Genomic DNA, 19,202 nt, shown 5'->3' on the forward strand with positions numbered 1-19,202 from the left:
CACATTAAGTGTTAGTGAGTTCAGCTTATATAGTGATTTAAAGTGTGGTCGACCAAATGGTTGAGTAGTACCTTAAAGGGCTAAATGTGATTTAATACTTTCCACCACTGAGTAAAGTAGTAATGGGGATTGAGAAGGATGAATAATACACATACTTTTTCTGTTTTTTTTGTATATGAATTTAGCCTTACAGCACGTACTTCTCTGTTGTCTATTTAGACGTGTCACATAATCCCGACAGTTGACTTCACTTTCAGGACAGAACGTATACATATACGTATATAATAGTCGATAACAGGCTTGTGGACACGATGAACTGTGACAGAGGTAATGTGAGGTAAATGAGTGTAAATGTAGGCCCGGTTATGAGGTACAGAGGTCATGTAGACCGGTGTAGCCTATTACACAACGACGTTTGACTGAAACAGATACAGACGCCGTGGACTTTGACCTTGTGTTAAAGTCAGTCCGCCCCAGCAACTCGGTTATAATTCCTCGTGATGCCTCGTGTGCTGACGAAGACAGGATCCCCACACTGCAGTGATGGTATGTGTGCGTCATTATTAGTGTTATTACTGTTGTTGTTGTTGTTGTTGTTGCAGCTTAATTGACTACTATTTTCAGCTTAGTGTTCAGTGGAAGAACCATGACATTAGATCAAACAGTTAAAGGATGTATTAATATATATATATATACATATACTATAATAATAATGCAGTCATTTGTCAACTCTGTGTTAATACTGCAGATCCCCCAAAGGTTCATGAGGAGATGTTAGAAGTGATGTATATTGATTATTCACTGTGTGGAAGCTCTGACGTTTTAATATCATCTTTTTTCTTTTTCTTTTTTTGCTTCTCTCAGTTGTCAACTGATAATGTAATGATATTTTTATCAGAGGTCAGTGTTTTTTCTCTTTCCACTTCCATTCCCTCCAGTTTTATGGAAAAGAATATCGTGTGAATTAAATGCCAACTGTGTGTTTTTAGGTATTCCTGTCTCACCCGGTGCTAACCTCTGCTTTACTTGTGCTCACTGTCGCTCGCATCATTTGGCACATCAGAGACTCCTACACGGTTTCTGGCTTCAGCCAGAAGCATGTGTTCATCACTGGCTGCGACAGCGGCTTTGGGAATCTGCTGGCCCGACAGCTGGACGCCAAAGGTTTCCACGTCATCGCCGCTTGTCTGACAGAGAACGGTGCAGCAGATTTGTCAGCGGCGGCCTCCTCCAGACTGAAGACCGTCCAGCTGAATGTTACGGACAGTGCGAGCATCAAGAGGGCGGTGGAGTTTGTGAGCAGGGAGGTTGGAGAGCGAGGCAAGCTGGGCCACACACACGAAAAACACACTCATACACACACGAAAAACACACATAGATAGGGTGCCAGACAGAGTGAGGCACTTGGGGAGATAAGGTAACCTGCACCATATCATCAACTCATCAGTCTCCCACTCCCCCCATTTAAACAGCTAGAGTTTTACAAGAATTATTTCAAATAAGATGCCAACATTTATGTGGTTCTCCAATTATATATTTTCTTCATCACACATACAATGAAAAGTTTGGCTAACTAATCTTGTTCAGATAATGTAAAAAAAAATATTTAAAAATAAAACTTTTGAGTTGGCACAAATAATATAATATAACAATTTTGAAACCAATGTGGAAAATTGAGTTTATCTTCTTGTACACTGTAAAAAGAAAACTCAAAATTTCAAGGCAACTTGCAGAAATCAATGTTTGAGTTTACAGCCCAACATAAGATCTTAAGTTTTTGAAAAAGTTCCATTTACTAATATTATTTTGTTAGACAAACTTGTAAGAGTTATGCCAACTCAAAATGTAATTGTTTAATACTTTTTTTTTACATTATCTGAACAAGATTAGTTAGCCAAACTGTTTGAAAAGAGAATTTTGAGTTGGCTCATTTACAAGTTTGTCGAACAAAATTGCATTAAGTTGCCTTGAAATGTTGAGTTTTCTCCACTTTTTTTTTTACAGTGTAGTTTATGGCTGTATTTTAGTAATTGAGTAATTGAACCAGGTAAAAATACTGTGGCTGCCAAGTGATTAAAGTCATTAAAACACTGTATTCCTCCTGCCTCTTCTCTCTGCAGGTCTGTGGGGGTTGGTGAACAATGCTGGCAGGTCCACACCCATCGGCCCAATAGATTGGATGTGTATTGAGGATTTCACAAAGGTGCTGAATGTGAACCTGATTGGCGTCATCGACGTGACTGTCCAGAGTCTGCCTCTGCTAAAGAAAGCCCAGGGCAGGGTGGTGAACGTGGCCAGTATTCTGGGCAGACTGGCCCTCACTGGTGGAGGATACAGTCTGTCCAAATATGGAGTGGAAGCCTTTTCTGACAGCCTCAGGTAAAGTGATACATACGTACATACTGCGAGGACAACAAACCATTCCTTTAATCAACAGTTGTATTTTGTTGTGTAAAATACCTTTGGGCTCCAAATTGTTTGTGTCCCAACTGTGTGAAAGTTAGAGATATTTGTGTTTTGTAGAACAGGTCAAGTCTCACATCCATGAAATGACACAATCAATGATTTATTCTTTAGTTGTCCAATGTGTTTTATATAATTATTTTTTTTTATGGGGAACATGGGGTGGTAGCTTTTTTTCTGGCAGCCTCAGGTAAAGAGGCACTAAAGTGATTCTTACAGTATAGACGTAAAAACAACAAACATACATCATTCCTTCAAACAACAGTTGTGTTTGTTAAATAACAAATGTGTCAAATACCTTTGGGCTCCAAACTGTTGGCAAGTAGGGGATATTTAAGTGTTTTCTAGAACATACCCATGAAATGACACAATCAGTTATATTTTTTAATGTGTTTTATAGAATATTTTTTATCATAAAAAAAGGGTAAAGCAACTATTAGCGCTAAGATGACTGTAACCCACGGGAGAAGAAGTGCCACTTCTATTATAATATGTGCCACTGTTTATGGCACTGCATTCAGCTGCAAACATTAACGTCAACTTGAAGGCCCAGTGCGTGACATTTAGGGGGTGATTAGCAGAAATTGAAAATAAAATAAAGAAAAGATGATGAAAGAAACTATTCTGGACTTGCAAACGTGGCAATCTTATCTTCTCATGCATCCCCCCCGACAACCCAGAATCATTGATTTAAAAAAAAACAAAAAACCTCATGACTGCTCACCTGAAACTTCAACTTGCATCATTCCTGGTATGTGAAGGCCACCGTAGTTCCCTGGAAAGAGAAGGGTCTTACAGGGAAAAAAGTGCTCAGATTTGTGGACATGGGGTCTGCAAGAAGCAACACGACAATGGAAAGATGAGCAATATGTACGCTAAAAAAAAATCTGAGCTGGCCCAACACCGTGCAGTCTCTCCTTCTTACACACTGGAACTTTAACATGAAATAAACCTATACCTTTTAAGGAGAAGTTACAGTAACTGTCTGCAACCTTCTCCTCAGGAAAGACATGAAGCCCTTTGGTATCAAAGTGAGCATCATTGAGCCCGGTTTCTTTAAGACAGCTGTGACGCAGCAGGATCTGATTGAAGCTGACCTGAGGCGACTGTGGTCTCTCCTTCCTCAAGATGTGAAAGCCTCATATGGAGCCACATACCTCGACGACTGTCAGTGGCATTTTGATTTCATTTAATGCGTGACATTTTTTACACTTTTTTTTTGCCTCATGTGTTTCTTCTTGTCCCCCTTCAGATGTGAAAGCTCAGAACTTCTCCCTGGGTGTCTTGTGCAGTCCAGATATCTCCAAAGTGACCTGGTGCATGCAGCACGCGCTGACGGCTTGTTTCCCTCGCACACGTTACAGTGCAGGCTGGGACGCCAAGCTTCTCTGGATACCTCTGTCCTACTTCCCTTCATTCGTTTCAGACTTTATCATAAATGTGATTCTTCCTCCACCTACAGGTGACACAAACATGTAGCAGACATTCGTAACGGGCACGGCACCAGGATTTCAGTTTTGGGTGGGCCATTCAATTGCATTTAAACTGGTATGTCAAATGTCGATATGGCTCCAGCTTGGAATAATAAAAAAGGCTATGTACTCTATCAATGTTTGTTCTTTGTAGTTCTTAATGACATACATGCAACAAACTATTGTTCTTAAAGCTCCCATAGAGTGGTCCTGTTGCACATATGTGATTTATGGAGGTCTACTTACATACATTAACTTGTTTTTATGGTCAAAAAACTCCCGGATGTACCCGGACTAGTGCCCGGAGCAGGAGGATCTGCTGTTCAGGAGAACCGATGTTTACGTAACTGGACCGGGTTTTTTCAGAGATCTCGCTGAGCTCGAGATTACATTAAAACACAGCGTTCAACAGAAATGGCTGAACTGTTTGTTTTGAACCTTCAGGGCTTCGTAAACAAGGTAATGACGCAGATACACACTAAAAAACAGCGTTAATTGGAACTTCCAGTCTAGGTCCGCTTTAAACCTTTATAGATTTTTTTTTTGTCTTCATTTTGTGGATCAAATAGGTTTTACAGCTTCACATTCACTCCTTGAGTGTCTTGAAAGGCGCCTTAAATATAATGCATTATTATTATTATTATTATTTTATTTGAGTGGAGAAGTGACAAAAATGGCTCTTTTCATCCTAAAGTTTGCAGAGCCCGACCTAGTCGATGGAGTAAAAGTGGGAACCGACATGCTTGACGTTCTTGGGAACTTGACCGACTATCACCTGAGTGAAACTGAAGGCTTCACTCTTAAGTTACAGCTTCTTCTGTTAAACTCCAGCCTTAGTGTCATCTCTGCTTGTGGTGGAGGCCCCAGCAGTTATACTGCACACGGAGAACTTACTATATTGTAGAGAGAGGAGGAAAAAATAAAAACATTAGTTCACACAATGAGCACTTGACATTTTAGCAGGAAGAAAATCTCTGGCAGAGACTCAAATATGGCGTCATTATAGTGCCATATTCCGCGAGCATAAAAACATAATCAGCGAGCAGAAAGACCACTCTCCGCGCGCTCGCGAACACTCTCCGCGCGCTCGCGAACTCTCTCCGCGCGCTCGCGATCTCTCTCCGCGCGCTCGCGATCTCTCTCCGCACGCTCGCGGTCACTCTCTACGCTCTCGCTGTTTCTCTCTATAACTTCTGCTCGCTCGACTTTGCTGACTTTTGGCACTGGGGGGCGGGTATTGAATAGACGCCCCGTAACACCCCTCCTTTCTGATTGGTCACTTAAACGCCTGGGTCAGAGCCAATCCGAGGCAGAGTAGGGCGGGTCATCATTGCAGTTGGTGGCAGAAGAATGTGATTTAGAACGGCGGACGGAGATGTCAGAGAAAAAAGTGAAAGAATGAGTAGTATAAATAAAATTGACTTTTTCAAAACTACTCATTCTTTCACTTAATTAAAATGAAAAAGAAAAGGACATTTTAATAAAAATGAAAAAGACAAGGAGATTTTAATAAAATAGGTTGATTGATTGATTTATTATTCTTAACATGAAATGCAAATGCATTTCAGTTTAAATGTTAGACACGTTTTGCTTCCATAGAAACTGTTGGAGCTATTTATTTATTGTTATTATTTAGTGCTGTTTAGTTTAGTATTTTTGTTTAGTGAGTAGTTAGTTTTGGTTATTCTGTGCAACAGTGGCCTTTTGATTCACATAATTTGAAGTTTGATTTGAAATCATTATTTGTTTGACAAACGGCCACTACAGAAACTATGGGAACTATGAAAGTCTAGTCTGTTTTGATAACCCATGTGCTTTGATTTCAAGGAGCCTCCATCCTCCCTTGAAGCAAGTTCTTAATTTAAATATCTGTCTGTTCCTCTACTTACTTATTTTTTCTCCGTTCTAAATCACATTCTTCTGCCACCAACTGCAATGATGACCCGCCCTACTCTGCCTCGGATTGGCTCTGACCCAGGCGTTTAAGTGACCAATCAGAAAGGGGGGGTGTTACGGGGCGTCTATTCAATACCCGCCCCCCAGTGCCAAAAGTCAGCAAAGTCGAGCGAGCAGAAGTTACAGAGAGAAACAGCGAGAGCGTAGAGAGTGACCGCGAGCGCGCGGAGAGAGATCGCGAGCGCGCGGAGAGAGATCGCGAGCGCGCGGAGAGAGTTCGCGAGCGCGCGGAGAGTGTTCGCGAGCGCACGGAGAGTGGTCTTTCTGCTCGCTGATTATGTTTTTATGCTCGCGGAATATGGCACTATAATGACGCCATACTCAAACCTGCCACAGCCGGTTGGGGTGAAAGGAAATATGGGGGACAGCGGAGAGGTGGGCGACATGTAAACTACAGTAGTGAGTCCATGTGGCAGGTTACACCAGTAACCACTCAGAGCCGGCTCTAGGCCTGGGGCGCCATCTACTGGAGGAGGCACTGGATAGCCACAAAAGAGAGGGTGTATAGAAGTTAAATGATCTGTAATGTAAAAGTGTCTTGTTAATTATTTACTAAATGTAGTTATTTTACCACTGACTATTATTTTTTTATCTCCTTTTCTTAGCAAATTTTGTTTGCAGTTTTCTATTGAAAACTTTACATTATCTACTTTACTATATAGTGTGTGTGTGTGTTGGGTGACAGTGGGGGGCACCAAATCCCAATCTCGCCTAGGGCGCCAAAATGCATAGAGGCAGCCCTGCCAGTTGTAAACATGTTATAATGACACTGTCAGATATTTGGAGTGTTTTGAAGTTTTAAACTGCTGTTTATTGTTAGTGATGCCTGTGGGCTCCAGTAGGTGGGGCTCACGCTCTTTCTCCTACTCTCAGTACAAACCAGTGAAAAGACAATAACAGTAAACTATGAAAACAACAAGGCAATCAGATATGGCAGACTTCACCCTATTCACGCAACAAGCCTCTGGCGCCCTCTGTTGGTCATAGTCGCAAGTGCAAGTGTGGAAACAGACAGACACACAGAGCTACTAAAAACAATACTTCACTCCCACTCCGTGAAGCAACAACAGTAACAGTCCAGCTTGTGTCACAAAATAGGAAATTTATTCAGTCATATCTCAGCAGCAGTATTCAAACCACATGGGCATTTCTCAATTACCACTTTTTAATTTGTCCTCAGTAAGACACACAAAAAAGAGAGAGGGACATAATTCTATTATTAACCATAATGTATAAAATAACTCTACATCTCCATCCGGGTTGCCTGTCAAGATAATCAACCACATAAATTAACATCCATGCAACAGACGAGGACATGTTCAAGTAATGTCCCAAACTGTTTTGGCCATTATTCCAACCATCATTACTGCAAAAATTATGATTGTGTTGATTCAAAGTCACAAGGTCAGGGAATGTAGGTAGAGATTACACACACTATGTGTGTTATGCACATGTGTTTTCATGGTTTCTCTTGACTTGCTTAAATTTTCCAGCCCTGAAATGAGGTATATAAACATGAAGCAGGTACATCTTCAGTTTTGTTCAGCGGCAAAAATGAGCACGGTACATTCAAAAACGCTGCTCGTCTTCTTAATTATTGTTTATATTGATCTATTTATGGGATTTATTTCAAAGATATTCTTTTCTGGCAAAATCTTACAGTTTAAATTTACAAATATACAACATCTTTATTAACATGTCTATCAGCAGCATCAGTGCAAAGATATACATATTGTACATTAACACAAGAATTGGCATTAGAAATGTCAGAAGGCATAATAGTCACAAGACCTTTTTTTTCTTCATTCTGTAGAAATGTATTTCTCTTCGCTAAAACAATTTGAGTTTTGTACACAGACTGCATAAAAAAATAAATTCTGTGCAAAGTGTGTTTCATTTCTCGATTCCCATCTGTGTGAAAGGGGTTATACGTCACTGTCCTCTTTAACGAGGTTGGCCGTGTCTTTGAAACTGTCCTCTGTTGGTGAAAAGGTGCTGGGACGATCCCTCCGCTGAGGTTTGGTCACGGCGGCAAACGGAGAAGGCTCGGGGGCAGAGGAGTCCCCGCTATTGCCCGCAGGCTTTTCATCCTTCATCTGTCAACCAATGCAGAGAGCACGCATTAAATATAACTTTTAATATTATATTGTAAGGCAATTATCATGCACATCCTCACCTCTGAGTATGAAGGGTTCGCAAATGTGGTGCTTGGCATTAATTTCCGTCTCCACAAGCTCCACTTTGATTCCTGCAAACAATCACAGACGATGAAGTGGCTTCACAGCTAAATATTGTTGTTTGCGCGGTTAAACACAAGAGAGACTCACTTGAGAAGGTTTGTCGCTGACTGAGGTCGTGTTTACGATGCCCGCGCTCTGATCGGCACGATACGCTGGGTTTACAAAGTTGTTCTCCAGCTGCTCGCCGCTGACATTGACAGTCACCTGTTTAAAAACACAAGCTTCAATCATATCTGTATAAACCTTCCTTTATGATAAAGCTTATAAATAGGGCTGGCTCAAAAAAACCTGAACTATCCCTTAGTTATGCTGCTATAGGCCCTGACCACTGCGGGGAACTCAGCCCTCACACTCTTTGCATGAATAAGAAATTCTTACATAGCACTACCGATGTTAATTCTCTCCTCAAATTGGTCATTTTCCTCCCTGTCCTCTCTCTTTCTCTCTGTCATTCTGCAGATGTCCATGACTCTGGTGCTGCAGGATCCTGATCCAGTCCTGATACTATTAAAATATTGTCATCATGACTATCTATGATTAAACGTTTTTGCAACAATACATGTTACTGATTGCATATGACTTTGTAATACTATAAAAATATCCATCCTGAAATAACTTAAAACAACTGTTATACATGTGCTCCTGGTCTCACACTCTCCTTAAAATTTGATTGAAATAAAGAACATTACAAATTAGAAACCCAATTTGTTTGTTTTTTGTTGGTTTTTTTGTGTTCCGTTTTCTGGTTTGCATATTAGTGTTTGATTATCCTTTTTTAATGTACAACAAATTCATCAGTTCATCCACGAGTACCTGTGTGGCATGAATGACAGCAGGATCACCAGATAGCCCCGGTGCGGTGGCGTATAATGGGTTCTCAAATGTGATCGGCTGCCTCCCAGCTCCCACAGCAAAGTGGTCGTCCTATGGGATAAATACACTGATAAGATGTCTTTGACGGTGAATATTAGACCTCAACAAAACACTGCTCATTTATTAACCTTCTTAATTGTGCTGAAACAAGCAGTTTCACATGAACAAAGCACTTGTTTGTCAGTTTAAAATGCTGATAGAACACTTCATTGACTTAATATTAACTGCTCAAACTCACCATCTGCATCGCCGTGTCAATGAATGACACTCCAATGTGTGACGATCCAAGATCCACGTTATCGCCCGAGCGAAACGTCACCCCGTTCCCAGTGTCAGAGGACATGACCAGGCTGCTGAGGCTGCACAAAAAAACCAAAAAGAACAAAAAACACAGTTTTGACCTTTGAACATAAAAACATAAAAACATGCATCAGGTCAAAATGAGTGAACAAAAAGGTGTAAGGTGAGATACCTGGGTAATTTGGGCATTGAGGGAATGAAGGATCCTGTCCGTTTGTAGTTGAGGAAAACTCCGACAGCCAAAGCTCCAGTGATCAGGATGATAATAACGGCCAGTAAAACAGCCACAGCTACTCACACACAAACAGAGGAGGGTTTTCAGTTGTGTGGTTTTTAGAAGAAAGTGCTGATAATAGACAATCTGGTCATGACCTCTGGAAGACACTTTCGTTAAACAGTGATCAAAGTCGTTTAGCAAAAAATGTGATTTGACTTGGTGAATATCTTAATCTTATTGGCTGATTCAGACTATTTTCTAAGCCGTTATGTTTCCACGTGCAGCCATTCATTAGATGAGGAATGCCTCATCGCATCTTCTTCTTTAGCAGCACCAGAATATCATGGCTGTCAATATATTTTAGGATAAGACGGATGGAGGCAACAGCAACATTGAGCTATTAAAGCGAGAGTATGACTGAATTCCACTGCCCAAAAAACCCTGTTTGACTGGATAGCTTGCCCCTGCTTTTTCAGAGTATACACACAAACCTTTCCCCAAAACATGGTGGCAATGACTGAAATAAATGATTGGAGTAGCATAGTACCTGTTCCTGCTGGAGCGCCGCGTGACTTCCCCATCTCACAGTAGCTGCCCACATAACCGTATGGACATCTAAACGATAATATCCAAAACAAACCTTTAACACCAGGATAACTAGGCACATAACTGTGTTTGAGTATATCAGACATGAGTGGGTATGACTGATGGATACTCTTTTACTGGGGTAAATGGCACCTGCATTTACACTCACTTGCATTTGGGCAGACCACCTTCATCAGTGTAGCAGGTTGCACCATTCATGCATCTACATGCAGGGGGCATTGGAACAGGTGTCTCAATGGCTGTAAAATGCCAGGGAAAAACACAGGAAAACAAACAAACAAAACAAACAAACAAACAAAAATACATTATGACACCACAGCAACACAGGAGCAGCCAAGCACATAGTGGAGAACGCATTGAATGATGAGTGCAATATGATGAGGCCACAAAGGACTGAAGGCAGTACATGCAGACAGGCTGTATGTTATTTCATTGTTGTTGTTGTTGTTTACCTGCGTCACATTCATTGGAGTCAAACTCCACATGAGAGGAGCCTTGTGGACAGGCACAGGTGTAGCCACCGGGGTGGATGAGACAGAGGTGACTGCACACATTCTTACACGGGTTTGGCACTGAGAAGAACAGAGCATGGAATAATAATGAACAAATTAATTCATTATTTTATGTCTTTCTCAACAGTTTCATATACTTTATGTTATTTGTCTGAAACCTATAATATCAGTCTTTCCAGTATAAATTTGGTTTAAATGAGTACAGCACTTTTCAACACATTCATCATCTTCTTTTCTGTAATATTGGGTTCACACTCAGTAGTAACAATAAACATAGAATAAAATACAGTGCAATACAAACTCATTTTCATCAGTCTGGACCTGTTTTCCTAAACAAACTCTACATGAAGGTGTTCTGACCTGAGTGGTTATATCGGTGTTCCTGGTAAATGCGGACTTGAGTCAGCCAGGGGTTGATGGTCAGGACTTTCACTTTATTTCCTTTCCCAAACTTATTTGTCTTCCACACTTCACCTTTGTCTTTTGTCGTCCAGTACACATGCCCTTCAAATACATCGAGGCTGTAGGGATGTCCGATGTCTGGGACAGAGAAAACACATCACACTCAGTACGTTTACAGTCACAGTTTTATCGAGCTATGGCCATAAGACAGGCAATCGGTCACCTTGCAGAGTCCAAGTATACATCCGTTGGTGGCGATGTATCCTTCTATAAGCTAATGTGTATTGAATTGGTTTCCTGTTGACCTTAAGGTCACAGAAAAACAAACAGCAAATGGCAAGATGGACGGACCGTGCTGTGGTTCTGTATGTTTCATTCCTACTGTACATGTTAATTGTGATACAAATGAGATTGTATACAAACGTATACAGACACAATAGTTCAATATCTACCAATAAAATCTGCTACATGTTACACACTGGACCTATAACTGTGATTTGAACAGAAACACTGAATGTACCCCAGTATCTCACTCAGTGCTCTCACCTCCTGATATGACGATCTTCCTGTCTGTGCCATCAGGCTTCATGGACTCAATGATGTTTTCTTTGGAGTCACACCAGAAGATCCTGTTTCCATTCACATAGTCCAGAGTGAGACCAGTAGGCCAGCCCAGGTCCTCTTCATCCACAAGCACTGCTCTCTTCTGACCGTCCATCCACGCAGACTCTATCCTGGGTTTCCTGCCCCAGTCTGTCCAGTACATCATTCTGACACACACAACAATAAGAAAACATAAATCCTCCTGATGCTGCATAGAGAAACAGAGCTTAATGGTGATTTTAAGGATGGCATGAATTTGTAAATTCAACCCTATATAAATATAAACCCTTGGTCAGATTCACTGCATAATATAAATCTATCCTAAATTACAACCTTTGCCATTTACGTATTTATTCAAAATTAAAGGTAGATGATTCATTACAAATTACACATTTTTGTTCTCAGAAACTCAATTAATGTTGTTACATGTTGATACAACATATAAAATAAAGCTCTTCGTGTGCCTACCCTAGTGATGGGTTGACAACAATAGCAGCTGGCTGATCAAGGTCAGTGTGGATCAACCACTTCCTGTATCGCCCATCCAGTTTGGCTACTTCAATTCGATTGGTCCCAGAATCTGTCCAGTAAATGTGCCTTTAAAGGATGATAAAGGGTAATAATGAGCAGCTGCATGGAAACTTTGATCAAGCCTTGAGAAAAGAGACGTCAAAATGCTGGTGAATTACCCGCCAACCCAGTCCACAGCAATGCCGTCAGGATTAGCCATGTATCTCAGGTTCAGATCCACCTCTTTCACTGGGTTGTTACCATTATCGTTGAATGTAGTCATATAGGCACGTTTAATAGAGCCAAACTGAGATCCTCGACCCAGAACTGTCCAGTACACAATACCTACAGCACAACATGAGATACAAGTTATCATGACTTATTTTTGTATTCAGTGTGACCACACAACATTAAAAGTTTTTCAGCCTCAGTAATCTTACTGAGGCTTTGTCCCTCTGGATCCCACAGGTAGTCCACGGCCCGTATGTGTTCAGTGTTGTCCACATAGTCTGAATACTCCTCAGACGACATGTTGAATCGACGGATGCGAACGTTGTCTGGTAAGAGCAGCACTGGGGGGTTTCCTAATCAAAAATTGAGGCGTGGTTAAGTCTATAAGTGATATTAATACAGGGTTTGTCTTTCATGGAAAATAAAAGAGAGCATTTGAACAACATTTTGAATGAAAGCCAAGCTCTTACCCTGGGAAGCACACTCTGTCCCGTGTATTTCCCCAAACGAGTGAAAGCCTTCAGCACAAAAGCACTCGTAGCTGCCCTTCGTGTTTTTGCACTCTTGAGGACATGTCCCATATACTTCACACTCATTCACATCTATTTACCAAAAGAACCAAATAAAGAAACCAATCAACCGAATGAAGAAAAATACTACTGTCAGTGTTTCAATGGATCAAATTAGTGACGCATGTGCCGTTTACCTTCACATGTGTGTTTTTCTGTCATTCTGGGCTTGTAGCCCTGTCTGCAGGAGCAGAGGAAGGCTCCTTCTGGCAGGTCGGTACAGTTGTGTTCACAGACGTTGTCACTGCACGTGTGCCCACTGCCATGGTCTGAATGCAACAGGGTGACAAGAAAAAAGGGCACAATGAACATCAAGCTGTCAGTACTTAATTTTATTACTCTTAATCAGCCAAAACAGTTAATTGAGTGTATGCTGTAGAGCAGCACTGAATTATAATATCTTTATGCTGAAAATGTATGCAAGAATAAATCAAATAAAATATTAAATATATATTCTACCAGGACAGTAAAATGGCATAATTCATTGTCAAAATATAATCAGAAAAAAATATAATATAATATATATTTACTATTTGGATTCTGTCACTCATATAGTGCTTTTTCATTACTTACGGCAGCCGAGTTCATCTGAGTGGTCTCCACAGTCATCATAATCATCACAGGCATATTGTAGAGGGACACATTGTCCATTACTGCATTTGTACTCATCATCTGTACAGGGACCATGTGTGGGACTTTGACCTACACACAGTCAGAAAAATCATATTCAAAAACAGAGTTGCAATTACTATTGTATATACTGTAAATGTTAATTGTTATGGCAGCTACAATAACAACAATAATTTTAAGACACTCAAGATTGCCAAAACAAAACAAAACAATATGAAAAAAAGCATCACACTAACAGTTTTCCTGTCTTTCATCAGAGCCGTCGCCACAGTCATCAACAGAGTTACACAGCTCGTGGCTGTAAATGCAACGGTTGTTGTCACAGCGGAAACGGAAGGGAGTCTCACACTGGATGTCCACTGCAAACAAACAGAAACAGCAGGCTTCAATTAACCCAATTAAAATTAATTTGGAGAGCAATCTTTCAATCTTTGATATACTCTGCCGTTTGCCCTATGTCAGCCCCCATAACCCTTAGGTAGAGATAGACAATGAATGACTGAATCTAGTGTGGTCATGTCGACTTACAACAGAGATGCAGCTCCTCGTCTGAATTGTCTCCACAGTCATTGTCGCCGTCGCATTTCCACTGAGGCTGGACACAAATGTGGTTCTTGCACTCAAACAAGAATGGAGCGCAGTATGTGCCGTTGGGAAAACGGGGGGCTGAAATTCAGAGCCATTCGGTCAAACTTAATCTGCAACTTAAACACCTGAAAATCAACCCAGTCCTCAGCTGATGTGAAACCAGCATTACATGAGGATTATATAAAAACAATTCTGGGTTCAATTATGCAACATTTTAATGCACTGCAGAGTGCACAATGAAAATCATTAGATGCTGAACACTCACCACATGATATCTCATCCGTATAGTCCTGACAGTCTGCATTGCCATCGCATTTGAATCGTTCAGCAATACAGTGTCCACTCCCACACTGGAAATAGCCAGGATGACAAGTTCGCAACTCTGCAACACAAAACCAAGCCTCCTTTATCCTCAGATAAAAGTATATAGACTTTTGGTCATTATGATAAAGACACATTTTGCATGTTGACCAAAAAACATTGGAAAAGTCATATATTCTTAACACATATATGATTTGTATGCACTCTACCACCACTATATGGAAGAAAACCTCCAGCTGTACTGGAGTGAATAAACTATTGGAATAAATGACTCTTTGGTGGTCCTGTCTGTCTGTGCTATCCTTCAAAACCGTTGTTGTTGTTGTTCCTTTGTTTTGTGCCGCACTCTGTTTCTGACAAACAGCCAGATCCCGAGCCAAAACAAAGACCCTCCACTTACCGCAGTCTCTTTCATCCGAGTTGTCTTCACAGTCGTTGTCATGGTCACAGACCCAACGGTCGGGAATGCAGCGCAAATTATCACAACGAAACTCGCTCTCTGTGCACACGCGTGGAGCTGAGGAGAAAGACATGGAGACAGAAAAATCAAAGTAGAATCGGGCAAAAGCAGACTTCATCATGTTGTTGTCCAATGTCCATGAAGTCTTGTTTGTTTGTTTGACTGACTATAACTGACAGTATTTTTGTCAAACTTCTAAAAACAAAATAATCAAGCAATCAATTATCATAATGTCATAAAAACACCCACACAAATCCAGGCAGCATGAGCAGCTGTTACTCTACAGTGATCTCATGAGTTCAGAACAGATAAACTCTCCAGGAATCATCAGCACAGCAACAAGGCGAGACGCATCATCTGTATAAATGGGTATGTTCTCAGACATGTTTAAATTCTCTAGGGCAAGAGGTGGCAGACTCCCTCACTCTCTCTCTGACATTGAAGACAGGCTGTTTCTATAGCAGCTGATAAGACCACCTCCCTAAGCCCTCTGCTGTCGGCAGAAGTGTTGAGTCTCTTACAAAACCTTCCCGGTGTCTGATAAAGACTATTCTTTGTCATCAGCACTCCCTTTTTATTTGGACTTTTTTGAAACTGTGCAGAAATCCCATAATAAACCAACATAAAAGACACTCCTGTCAAAACAACTTATTCCCTGTCCTGAACACAAAAAACCCTCTAAATGATGTTACTTCATTAGTGTTGATAGACGGCACTCACTGCAGCTGTGTTCATCAGAGTTGTCCCCGCAGTCATCGTCCCCGTCGCACCTCCATCTCTGTGGGATGCAGTGGTGGTTGTCACAGGTGAAGTCTCCGTTTGGATCACAGGTCAGTTCATCTGGGAAATGAGCAGAAACATGAATGAAGCTGCTCTCACAAACCATTATAATAATCTAAATAAAGGCTTACTGAACTGTAGTTTGCCTATGGGTGTCTAAGAAGTTTTTCTCCAAACACAAACAATATCTGTTATATTATCAACAGATGAGATCACATGTTGATTAAGACTATCAGCCCCGCACGTGTCTCGTTGTTTCTCAGTGTAGTGGTGTTTTAGATCTCACCCCATGACATTCTAATGTCGCACACAGGAATTGATTTGTTTTACATCGAGACAGGCGGAGACAGCGTCAACATTGAGCTTGTCATGCAAGACAGCTGCAAACAGGTTGGAGTATGACTGAAAACACATAGATGCTAACATACTGTAACTAGCAGTCAGAGATGAGGAGAGATGTAGACAAATTAGTCAATAAGAGCAACAATTTCATGATATGGATGGAGATGTTTAGATCCTTATGTAATAAAGAAAATGTCACTTTGAAATGAAACGTATCGTTTACAATTAAACTGATATAGTTCTCGTGGGAGGAGAGCAGCATGCCTAAGACAGATGGGTGACCTCTCTCCATGCCAGTATGTGTCTGTAGAGGATAAGAAGGCAGGAGATGAGAAGCACAGAAGGGAGAGGAGTGGAGGAGCGCTGGTCTGAGCCGTCTCTACCACACGGTGCTGGGGGTCAAAGATAGCGTAAAGTTAGCTAGTCCTGCCCTCCTAGCCTCCACCTGGCCCATCTGTTACATTCTTATAGGAAGATTAGCACGGATCTCCCCTCCTGCACGGGCATGGCACTAATGGAGTGAGAGCCTCTGATAAGAGATGGGAGGGCCGCAGTGAGTATGTTTGGATTCTAGCAAATTACAAAGAGGCTTGTGTGAACCCTGCCCCCACGCAACGACAGAGCAATAACACGCACACATACAAACATATGTAGAGCCATACCACTGGACACCTCATAAATCTGTAGTGCTCTCCAGGAGTGGCAAAGAGAGGGGGAGGATGAGTGGTGAGACCCTCTCCATCAGCATCTCCCACTACTTCAGTGTGTTATGTTGCACAGGAGGCAGAGGAGAGGGCTAATTGCTCTTCACTCACTCCTCGAATACATACTGGTGCAGCTTTTTTAATCGTCTTCAGAATCCTTCTCCAGAACACCAAATGTGATTAAATCAACCTGAAAAGTTATTAACTTTTAACTAATAGCATAGAAAAGAAAGCAAGAACCCAGGTATGTCTGAGAAGAACTCACCACATTCCTGCTCATCACTGTTGTCTCTGCAGTCATTGTGGCCGTTGCAAACGGACCACAGGGGCACACATCGGTAGTTGGTCTTGCAATCAAACTCTGTGTCATTGTCACAACGATATGCCGGTCCCACTGTTGAGAAAGTTCCACTATTGTAAAGTAGACAGTTGAAGAGAAAAAAGAATGTCAAAATCTTAAGTGGGCAAGTGTATTACTTACTGCACTCCTCTATCGGTTCATCAGAGTTGTCACCACAGTCATCATCGACATCGCATTTCCAGCTCTGGGGGATACAGCGTCCATTGCGGCACTTGAACTGTCCGGGGCGGCAGGTCCTGGTAGAGCAGTGTGCAGGGTCTTCGTCAGAATGGTCACCACAATCGTCCTCACCATCACACTGCCACGACTCAGGGATACATCGCTTGTTTGCACATTGCCACTGGTGACTTTCACACTGGTGTGTAGCTAGAGGGATGACATAAAAAGATTACATCATAGGAAAACCAGAAAGGGGAAAAACTTGTGAATATTTCAGTAAATAGCCATGACAAAGAGACAGGTGAAAGCACACAACCTACCACACAGGATGGGGTCTTCATCCGAGCCATCATGACAGTCCTGGTTGCTGTTGCATAGGAAGTGCGGACTTGTGCAGTTTCCGTCATAACACTGAAACTGTCCCAGTCTGCAGTGGTGAGGCGGGCAGGTGGACGGCTCGTCTGATCCATCTCTGCAGTCCCTCTGACCATCACATTTCCACCAGATGGGGATACAACTATTGGAGCAAAGGTTTGAATGATAATAATAAAAAGATTTAGATTTAGATTATGTAAAAAAATTAAGAATAAATTCAGCCCAAGTTGTTATTAATAAATCATTGCTTCATTCACAAGTATGACTGCATATAACTGCATATGATACATGCCAGAGAGACCTATCGCTGCACCATGTTCACATTTTGTGACACAAACAGCAGGTGGCGCAGTTTTCCCAATGTAAAGAGAGAAAACACTTTATTAACATAACATAAGTTAACAGCTTCTGTTATCAGATTGTTGTCTTCTAACAATATCAAAAAGCTTGTTCGTTTTGAAAGATGATGGCGATTGCCAATAAGAAATGAAATGCCAATCTTTTCATAAAAGTTTTCTTTTCTTTTCTTGGGCAGTTTTAAAGTTTTAGTTTAGTTTTAAAAAGAGTGATTTAAAGATAAGATTATGAGAAATCTTAACAAACCGTTCATTGTTGGCACATCTGTACTGAGTGCTGGTGCACATGGGAAGGCATCGGGTCAGTCCTCCTATTTGGACAGTCAGGAAATGATCAGGGCACTCGCAGGTGGGTTCTCGCCCCCCATGACTGATCAGGCACAGGTGAGAGCAGCCACCATTGTTCACTGCACAGGGATTGTTTGCTGTAAGGGGGGAGAGCCACAGTCAGACAAAAAAAAATCTCAGTTCAGCACAGCTGGGCAAATACAGGCCAGGTATTGTTCACTTGTTAGTAAATACCTGTAGTTACACCTTCTTAAGGTGGAAATAACTTTTGGCAAAAAGATTGTTAGGTTTTGAACTCACAGATGGGCTGTCTATAAGGATGACACACATGGATGTCAAAAGGCCTGTGTGTGGTGTTGACCAGTGCCTGACGATCTGAGCCATCGTATTTATTGCCTCTTTCCACTGTGCGTGTGTTCCAGTCAGTCCAGTATACACTATCCTCAAACACAGTCAAGGCGAATGGGTGAGGCAAATTTCCATCATACACTGTGTGTCTGTGTTTACCATCCAAGTCTGAGAACCTGAGAAACAAAAGGTCAGAGGGTTACAGGTGTCGCCGCACTGCAGGCTGAACGACTGAGGCTACTTCCTGACAAATGCACTTACTCAATGTAATTGAGATGAGCATCAGACCAGTAGAGCTTGTCATTAGTGTAGTCAATGGTGATGCCATTGGGCCACTCTAACTTGGTCGTAATGATGGCTACTTTGTTGACTCCATCCATTCCAACACGGCCAATAAAGGCTCTGTCTCCCCAGTCTGTCCAGAATACATATCTAAAACAAGCCAAGAAAATCACTGTAAATCACATGATTTATACTTACAATATATTTGAAGATAAATAGACAATCAAAAACAAACAAAGGCAACTCTTTTCAAC

General features: G+C 41.5%; 2 protein-coding genes across 2 annotated transcripts in view; one reads left to right on the plus strand and one right to left on the minus strand.

Annotated features, from left to right (window-relative positions):
- Window positions 1–500: 500 nt before the first annotated feature.
- On the plus strand, window positions 501–3,942 carry rdh1 (retinol dehydrogenase 1; the record flags this gene model as incomplete). Its single annotated transcript, XM_083908463.1, has 7 exons — window positions 501–546; window positions 749–759; window positions 865–879; window positions 990–1,320; window positions 2,121–2,379; window positions 3,467–3,630; window positions 3,716–3,942. 7 exons carry the CDS (start codon window positions 501–503, stop codon window positions 3,940–3,942), a joined length of 1,053 nt encoding a protein of 350 aa, XP_083764589.1.
- Window positions 3,943–7,816: 3,874 nt separating this feature from the next.
- lrp2a (low density lipoprotein receptor-related protein 2a) overlaps window positions 7,817–19,202 on the minus strand; it is a gene marked incomplete at both ends in the record, with an annotated part of 40,212 nt that continues 28,826 nt past the window's right edge. Inside the window, 28 exons of the mRNA XM_083908793.1 lie at window positions 7,817–7,987; window positions 8,068–8,139; window positions 8,219–8,335; window positions 8,945–9,055; window positions 9,243–9,363; window positions 9,477–9,594; window positions 10,069–10,136; window positions 10,276–10,366; window positions 10,580–10,699; window positions 11,000–11,179; window positions 11,588–11,811; window positions 12,113–12,241; window positions 12,334–12,499; window positions 12,595–12,738; window positions 12,856–12,987; window positions 13,092–13,223; window positions 13,528–13,656; window positions 13,821–13,943; window positions 14,113–14,250; window positions 14,438–14,554; window positions 14,894–15,010; window positions 15,674–15,793; window positions 17,045–17,173; window positions 17,261–17,506; window positions 17,620–17,816; window positions 18,278–18,455; window positions 18,619–18,842; window positions 18,928–19,098. Coding sequence (XP_083764919.1) covers window positions 7,817–7,987; window positions 8,068–8,139; window positions 8,219–8,335; window positions 8,945–9,055; window positions 9,243–9,363; window positions 9,477–9,594; window positions 10,069–10,136; window positions 10,276–10,366; window positions 10,580–10,699; window positions 11,000–11,179; window positions 11,588–11,811; window positions 12,113–12,241; window positions 12,334–12,499; window positions 12,595–12,738; window positions 12,856–12,987; window positions 13,092–13,223; window positions 13,528–13,656; window positions 13,821–13,943; window positions 14,113–14,250; window positions 14,438–14,554; window positions 14,894–15,010; window positions 15,674–15,793; window positions 17,045–17,173; window positions 17,261–17,506; window positions 17,620–17,816; window positions 18,278–18,455; window positions 18,619–18,842; window positions 18,928–19,098 — 3,985 coding nt within the window. The remainder of the gene's footprint in view (window positions 7,988–8,067; window positions 8,140–8,218; window positions 8,336–8,944; window positions 9,056–9,242; window positions 9,364–9,476; window positions 9,595–10,068; window positions 10,137–10,275; window positions 10,367–10,579; window positions 10,700–10,999; window positions 11,180–11,587; window positions 11,812–12,112; window positions 12,242–12,333; window positions 12,500–12,594; window positions 12,739–12,855; window positions 12,988–13,091; window positions 13,224–13,527; window positions 13,657–13,820; window positions 13,944–14,112; window positions 14,251–14,437; window positions 14,555–14,893; window positions 15,011–15,673; window positions 15,794–17,044; window positions 17,174–17,260; window positions 17,507–17,619; window positions 17,817–18,277; window positions 18,456–18,618; window positions 18,843–18,927; window positions 19,099–19,202) is intronic.

Source organism: Microchirus variegatus (genome assembly GCF_963457635.1).
Source record: "Microchirus variegatus genome assembly, chromosome: 22".
Classification (NCBI taxonomy): Eukaryota; Metazoa; Chordata; class Actinopteri; order Pleuronectiformes; family Soleidae; genus Microchirus; species Microchirus variegatus.